This window comes from Malania oleifera, chromosome 3, assembly GCF_029873635.1.
Source record: "Malania oleifera isolate guangnan ecotype guangnan chromosome 3, ASM2987363v1, whole genome shotgun sequence".
NCBI lineage: Eukaryota > Viridiplantae > Streptophyta > Magnoliopsida > Santalales > Ximeniaceae > Malania > Malania oleifera.
This window is the reverse complement of record NC_080419.1, coordinates 9,414,325-9,423,209: the sequence shown is the minus strand read 5'-3', so window position 1 is coordinate 9,423,209 and position 8,885 is coordinate 9,414,325. Positions and strand designations below refer to the sequence as shown.

The 8,885-nt window shown below is 38.8% G+C and overlaps 1 protein-coding gene across 1 annotated transcript; it reads left to right on the top strand.

Moving 5' to 3' along the window:
• Positions 1-1,676: 1,676 nt before the first annotated feature.
• Positions 1,677-2,723, top strand: LOC131151153 (uncharacterized). The gene is made up of 2 exons (XM_058102402.1): positions 1,677-2,054; positions 2,313-2,723. Exons 1-2 carry the CDS (start codon positions 1,677-1,679, stop codon positions 2,721-2,723), a joined length of 789 nt encoding a protein of 262 aa, XP_057958385.1.
• The last annotated feature ends 6,162 nt before the right edge of the window (positions 2,724-8,885 follow it).

Below are 8,885 nucleotides of genomic sequence, written 5' to 3'. Positions count from 1 at the left end.
ATGAGATGCAAGCTAAGGAAGTAAAGCATTGAGAATAAAATATGAAATGAATTATGTTACTTGTGTATGTTAAATGCAACCATATAAATGTAATACAGCTGAAAGACAGTCATGTTAGCAAATTCTAGCACACTTCTGTGTAGGCTAATAAATGACAGTTAAATGGAGCTGTAGACTAACTGATGATGGTTAAAGACTAGCTGTAGTATGAAGAAAAGAAATGAAAATGCAATGAAACAGAAATGGAATGATTATGGTATGAAATGACAAATGTGAACGATGAAATGTTGAAGAATTACGTAAAGTGAAATGCAATGCAATGTTTAAAGCAATGAACATGAACATATGTGTATGAATGAATAATGACAGAAAGAATAATGTATTATGATATTAGAAGTATCTATGTACGTAGAACATGTTATGATTGGGCGAGGTGTACCCTTTGCCTGAGTGCTTGCTGAGAAAGGTGAATGTACTAGTAGCTTTAGATGTGGCAGTAGCTGCATAACATACTAGGGCAGAGGGAACCTACTTGTATGGTTGGGTAGATTTCCTTATCCTTGGGACCATCACTAGTAAATCATTGTTGAACTGTGTGAGTACGAGATTAATCTAATACTTGAGGGCTTACTAAGTAAGGTAAGTGCCTTAGTATGCTTCAGCAGCGACCCTAGGGTTGCCTAAGTATCAGAGCAGAGGGGTGCTACTTGTATGGGCGAGTAATCACCTCTATCTTCAGGTAATCTCGTGGGTTAAATATTTTGTATGTGATTGATTAGGTTCAAAGAATGATTTCAGTGTTATGTTAATGATTTGAAAATGTAATTAAAATGATATCTATATACCTCATGATAGTCACACGCTGTTTTAATATGTATATTTCTTCCCTTACTGAGATGTGTCTCACCCTGAATATGATTATTTCTTTTTCAGAACATTCTCGAGGTTGGACTTAGGGAGCTCGAGGGTTTTAGCCTTTTTGAGGATTATAAAAGAAAAAGGGTATATAATGATAATACTTTGGGGAATGTAAATATCTATGTTTTATGTCTTTATATTTTAAGTCTGTTGAGGAAGGAACAATTATGAATACTAAAATGTTTTGGGAGTTATGTAGATTTATGGAAGTGCAAGTGATGGATGATTTATGAATTATAGATAGGAATTAGTAAACTATGGTATTATGGTATTATATGTATGAAGATTATGTTTATGTTTTCCGCTGCATATGTTATGAATTTTGGATTATCAGGATTTTATCAAGTATAACACACCAGACCGGGGTTTAAGGGTTCAGAGAGTTACATGATGGTATCAGAACAATGATTTTGGGATTTTGAGAACTTAGGAAATGATTTATACCAAAGTATAGGAATAAGTTAGGGTGAAAAATAGGAGATAGGTAGGTTAAGCGTTGAGAAGTAGGTATGGTGTAAGGAAGTATAGGATTTTGTCTTATAGCTTGGAGGTAGAAATCCCTTGGCGGACTTCTGTGATTTTCTGATTTAATCGACGGTCTCAGAAAATCACAGTAAATCCATCGACGGTGATGTTTTCTAGCCGTGAGATTGGTCCTTATATGGAGATTTTGGATTTTTATTGGATTTAATTTAATAATTATATTATTTGGAGTTATGATATGGAATTTTTATCTCTTTCCTGTCCTATTTTTCTGGATGGATCCTAGAGATGAGGACTTAAAGGCTGAAGGAATAGAAGATTCAGATACTTCCAGTGAAGAGGACATTGATACCTCCAAGGTGTTGTGGGGTATAGTTTGCCAGGTTATGGCAGAGATGAAGAAGGAACCTAAAGAACAGAACCATCCACTTACAGGTCAGGGCTGTAGCATTAAGGAGTTTATGAGGATGAACCCTCCAGCCTTTGTAGGAGGACTTGATCCAGTGGCTGCAGAGAATTGGGTACAGGAAATAGAAGAGATTATGATTGTACTTAACTGCACGGACGAACAGAAGGTCCGATATGCCGCTTTCAAGATGATTGGAGAAGCGAAGAGTTGGTGGCTCTCTACGAGGTTGCTAGAGGATCAGAGGGTAGTAAGGATAGCTCTTACCTGGGAGAGATTCAAGGATCTGTTCTTTGACAGGTATTTTCCTTCATCTGTCAGAGAGGAAAAGATTAAGAAATTCACTAGTCTGACCTAGGGGAATATGATCGTTGCAGAGTATGCAACGAAGTTTGTGGAATTGTCGCATTTCGCTCCATTTCTGATCCCAAACGAGGTAAGGAAGGCTAGAAAATTTGAGAAAGGCTTAAGGCATAGGATTTACGAGCTAGTGGTCAAGTTTTAGGTCCAGAGTTTTTCAGAACTAGTTGATAAGGCCTCGGTGTTGGAGAAGAGTATTCAGAGCAGCACTGAGCCTTCAAAGCAGAAGAAGAGACCTGCACCATCTAGTTTTCAGTCTGAGGCAAGTCAGGGATCAACGAAGAAAGGGAAGGAAACAGTGGGCTCTGTATGCCTAAAGTGTAATAAGAGGCATAGGGGCGAATGTTGGTTTAACACTCCGAATTGTTACAGGTGCTGTAACTCAGGGCATATTAAGAAAGATTGTCGGGAACCCTTGCCTATGGTCTCTGTTCAGAATCAGGATCGGGGAAAACAGCAGGTACCGCTTGGAAAAGGTGCTCCACCCTGGCTATATACATTTCGAGCTGAGGAGGATGCCATTAGAGAAGCATGTATGAGATTATATTTAAGATAATGATGATTTAACTTAATGAAGAATGATTGAATGATTAATATGATGATATGTATGTTGAGTTCTTATGATGGTAGTTAGCAAATGAATTTAAGTAATATGAAAGGATGATTAGTTAGTAAAATTTCGAGGACGAAATTTCTTAAGGAGGGGAGAATGTAAAGACCTGAAAAATTAAAATAATTAGGAAAAAATAATAAATAAAATTAATTAATTAATTAATTAAAATTATTAATCAATTAGTTAGTTAAACATTATTAAATTGATGTGTTAAATAAATAAATAAAAAGAAATAGTATGAAAGAAATAAAAAAAAACTAATTGAAATAAGATATATATATATATATGTATATGTATATGTATATGTATATGTATATGTATATGTATATGTATAGGATTAAGTAATATGTAAGTATAAATATATGTATAGATATAATAATATTATTATTATCATTATTATTATATTTGATATATGTGTAAATTGATTCCTTAAGGTTCTAACCTTCAAGAATTCAGTTCCAGCACTGTGAATCAGCGCCCCCCCCCCCCCCCGCCCCAAACGTCTCACCAACTCTCTTGTCGTCTCTCCGTTCTTCTCTCTCTCTCTCTCCCCTCATTTCTCAACGGATATTTGACCAATCATGAAACAGAAGGTACTCTCTAGGAACTCAACATACTCTCTCTCTCTCTCTCTCTCTCTCTCTCTCTCTCTCTCTAGATTTCTTCGCCATACACTGCGGGAATCGTCGATCCGACGTTACCATAAGGAGCAGGAGGGGATTCTCTACAAGATTTACGGATTGGATCTTCGTTTCGGGCATTTTCAGGTTTTGGCTCGAAATCGAGGGAAGGCTCGATTTTCAATTTTGATATGGTAGTTATGTAGAGAATAGGATTGTAAGTATATTCTATACCGTGGTTTATAGGTTTTGGGAACTCGGTTCATTGTTTAGGGGTCGTAGAGTTCGGGATTGATCATTTGGGGAAGGGTAAGGGGATTCTATTTATGTCGGTTATTTTTGAAATCGGACTTGGTAGAACTATGGTTCACAGTTCTGCGTGCATTTTGGTTACTCATTTAGGGAAATCTAACGGGTAAAATTATGGGTTTTTCATGTTACAGTTTTGGGGGAAAAGGGGGCATTGGGCCGCATCTCTGGTTTTGTTGGAAAACCGTAAATATATTGTGATATATATTGTGGTATAGGGATGGTCGTGCCTTGACTTGTTTAAATTGTATATGTTTGGAAAATCATGATTTTGGATTATCAAATGGGTGTGGTTTGTTTGGTTATATGAGCATGCATATTGTTCTAGGTACTGAAAGAGTGTCTGACTCTATATCCAAGGGCGTGAAATATTGCCTGCCATGTTCGGTAAGAGTGTCCAGCTCTAAATCCAATGGCATGAGCCTTACCGGCTGATCACCAAAGGGTGTGGATCCACCAGTTGTATCGTACAATGCCATGGGAGCCTAGGGCTACGCCATTTGTCAGGGACACCGTGTAATGCGGGCCGGCTTCGGGCTGAAGGGTGTGACAACACCAAGTTGCTTGATTATGTGTTTGTGCATGAATGCACTGTACTGGAACTGTTTTGTGAAAATACTGGAATTGCATTTAACTATGTATATTTTATGTCATGATAACACTCAAATGCCATACACTGATATAACCTAGATCTACCTTACTGAGAGGTGTCTTACCCCTACTATACGTACATATTTTTCAAGTCGTGCGAGTAACCGGAACTAGCATTCTTGTGTTGGGAGCGTAGTGGTCGGTGTACTGCAGAAAGTACCTGGGTAAGTGCTAGGACTGTATCGAGTTGTCTTTTGTGATTTTAGCTGACACCCAGGTTATGTTTAGGGGTGAGCAAACGGTCGGTTCGACTAAATTCGATTAATTAACCGAATTAACCGAAAATTTCGGTTAAAGAATCCTGTTAACCGAACCGACCGAACCGTTTGGTCTCACCGAACCGAACTAGACCGAATTTATTTTCGGGTAATTCGGTTAACCGATTTTAACCGTGAAACGAGGAACGGAAGGGGGAAAGGTGTACTGGACTGTGTATCCGTCTTAAACAAGGAAAGGTGGGGGAAGGTTGAAACCTTGAAGTCCTGAGTCACTAAGTGTTGATCCATCGCCATGCCCACGCGAGGGAAGAGCCGATCGAAGAGGGATTCGGGATCGGGACGGGTCACGAACTGGGAAGACTGGAAGAGGGGCTCAGGTGAAGCCGCGAAGCCAGGAAGAGGCGATTCGCGAAGAGGGAGAACCAGAGAACTGAGAAGTGGAGATTGATGTGGAGGAAAGGTTGTTGGTTAGGGAGACGATTGGGCTCGGGTGAGCTTGATGCTAGTGAGGAGGAGCCGCCGAGCCGGGGTGGTTCTCAGTGAACTGCTCTGTGCGCGAGACTGTGAGAGAATAAAAATGAGAATGAGAGGGAGCTTGTGTGCCGGTGACGATGACCAGCGACGACGATGGCGATGGTCGCCGGCGATAGCATCACGTGAAGATGGTGGTGCGAACTGCGGTGGATTGAGCTCGGGTGAGCGAGAGAAAGGCGGCCTTCTGACTTCTGAGTTTCTGAGAGCACTTAGAGTGAGACGGAGAGTGAGAGCCGAGAGGCGGAGAGGGAATGGAAATATAGAAGATAACAGGAATTTTTCTAATTTAAATTTAAAATTTAATTAATTATTAATTCGGTTAATCGGTTAACCGAATTAATGTTTTCTATTCACCGAACCGAAACCCGATTCCCCGAAATATTGGAATGTATAACCGAACCGACCGAACTGGTTTTTTTAACCGAACCAAACCGACCAATTTCGGTCAGTTAATTCGGTTTTCCCCGAATTATGCTCACCCCTAGTTATGTTTGGTGTTATGGAATCTGGATTCCTTTTGTATAGACTCTGGTATGGTACTGAATATGTATAGAAAGACTTTTTTTGTTGCGTATCTGTAATGTATATAAATATGTATAGGTGTACGGAAACCCCTTGAGGTCGGACCCTTATTCATTGTGCTGCGTCATTGATGATTGTATGATACATTTAACGACCCAAAAAATATTGGTATTTAAATAATGGAGAGGTAAGGGAAATGGAAACAGGAACAGAAGGGGGCAGTAGGCTTCATCGACCACATTGCAGTTTGGATGGAATAACCCAGGATTCTTACATAGGGCCTCGTCGACGAACACAGGGAATTCGTCAACGAGCGCATAAGGGGACCTCGTCGACGAAGCCACGCCTCATCGACGAGAAGATAGCGAGAAGGGTTTTTAGGATAGTTTGAAATTCGTTGACGAGGGAGGAAGTTCATCGATGAAATTATTAAAGGACTCCTCGACGAGGTGACGTGTCTCGTTGACGAATCTAGCCCTATAAATAGCTGAAACCCGGATTTTTAATCAAATTTCAGCACAGAAACCCTTTTCTCTCTCTCTCTCTCCTACGACTCCCTCCCCTTCTCTCTTCGATCTTGGCCCCATTTCTTGCTGGATTGAAGATCCAAAGCCACCACGACGCTCTTCGCGAAGTTCTCTGCAAGTCTGCTGGAGCAAATCATGGGGAAAGTTGATTTGAAATTCATCCCAAATTCAAGGTAAGACCCTTTATTCAGATTATACCTTCCTTATAGTAATAAAAAAATGTTGTAGGTAAGAAAATACTAATATTTTATTCTGGGGGATATTGATTTCAGGATGTTGAGTTAGGAACCCTACGGGTATAGGGCCAGAATTTAGTAGGGGCTTTTTATAGCTAAAGTAAGGGAAATATGCTATGCGAGCAATTTTTAATATGTATACAGAAGATTATGAAAGTATATTTACAAGCATGTATATCAGATTATTTTCCAGAGAATTATGAATATTATCTTTATAACTGAATTAAATAAATTGAGCATGAGACTATGTTTATTCAAATGTGTGGCATGAGTTTATTACAGTACCATATATATATATATATATATAGATTTTACAGTGTTACAGATATTCAGATATTTCAGAATATTAGAAATGAATGAGACTTACAGTATTTTCAGAGAAAAACATGATTTTTAGACCATAACACTAAGACAGATTATACAGTGATAGCATCAAGATGCTACTGCAAATATGCAGATATTATATACAGAGCATACAGATATTATATATAGAACATACAAATATTATATACAGAGCGTACAGATATTATATATAGAGTATACAAATATTATATACAGATATTTTATACAGATATTACAGATAGTTCAGACAGAAAGCATAGATGATACAGATAGATAATACATATATGTATATATATATATATATATATATATATATATATATTTCAGTAAGATATCTCAGATAATATAGCTCATAAATATAGTGTTATGGTTGTTTTTGAAATCATGTGAAAAGCAGCAAGATAAGTATATATTTATATATGTATACAGTATTACACGATATCAGATCTCTGTAGAAATTACAGACAGATATAATTACAGCAGAGCATGGTACCGTTGCTAGTTTGAGACACATGCAACCACATGACTCATATAGCATGTGGATTCCGTCTAACTGTGCTAGGAGAGTTTTGCAGTCTCCCCAACATGCTGGGTTGAGGTAGCTGGTTAGACAATGACAGAGGTTTGAGATAGCTTGGAGTGATTGCAGTGGGCCAGGATCTACATAGATCATTATAGATTGGCGGATAATAGAGATTGACTTACCTGGAGGGCCGACCAGAGTAAGTCCAGCCTACGGGTTGCACAACTCTATTATGAGGGGATATATCATGATATACAAATCCCAGGGTATAACAGAAGTTCCTATGTATACATATATCACGTAGTAGCAATTTATATTATTATACTAGTAGTACCTTCAAATAGTAAACTCAGATACATAGTCATGTTTTAAAGATTACATGATAGATAGATATATTCTGTACAGTTTATCAGTTTTCTTAGATTACAGTATTATTTCAGTATTTTAACTATTTAACTCAGCTGCCACACACTAGTAATAATATATTTCCACTTACTGAGTGTTGTCTCATCCCAATGACTTACCATTTTTTAGGAGATCCAGCTAGGCAAGCAGATCAGGCTCGCGAGTATAGATTGACTTGAGCTGCCCTTGTAGGAAGGGTAGGTATTTTTGAGATAACAGTATTTTTGGGATAGTCTTTAGATTATAGTGACGTCACTGGGTATTTTGTATTGTAAATATATTATAGAGCTCTATAGTTTTCTGGTATTGTGCTGTATATAGCAATTCCCAGTTTTGTGTACCGCTGCTTAGTTATATATGACAGACAGAGTTTCCTTAATGCTCTTTGGGCCTGAGATGTTATTATCAGTATTCAGATAGATGACATTTATTATATTCAGAAAAAAAAAATGTTGAATAAGTAGTAGGTCGTTACAATACAGGGACAGGTTAGGTTACTAATTCACCCCTGGGTCCCATAACTAGGTTCGGGGCATGACAACTTGGTATCAGAGCTAACTAGGTTGTTAGGTATTGTAGACTTGGTTAGGCATAGTTATGTGTACATACCATAGTATAGGAGGTCGGAAATGGGTAGAGTAGGTCGAGGGTTGTTTTGTTACTAGACAAGGACTCGTTGGCTATGTTCCGTGTTTTTCCTAGAATGGCGATTTCAGTAAAATCATTGCAAACCATTAACGATATTCGTGTTGGTGTGATGGGACAGACCTGGACCCGTGAGGTGGTAGTTAACATGAGTAGGTTTAGATGATTGTGTTAATTGTACATGATGTAGGAGTACTAATAGGTTCCTATCGTTTTTCAAAATGGAGCCCAAGGATAATAACTTGGAAAGTGGCTCCAAGGAGATCGCGAGCAATAAGTCTCCTTCTGTGCTTCGAAGGTTGACAAGGCAGGTCATACGGGAGATTGGGTGGAGTGTTAGGAGACGCAAACATTCTCCTATTGCTGCGGGGTGCACCATCGAGAGGTTCACACGTATGCACCCTCTGACATTCTCAGGAGGACCTGACTCGATGATAGTTAAGGAATGGGTTGAGAAGATCGAGAAGATTTTGGAAGTCTTACACTGCATAGATAGGCAGAGAGTCCTTTATGCTACCTTTCAACTGTTTGGGGAGGCAGGGCGATGGTGGACTGCGGTGAGTCTGCTGGAGA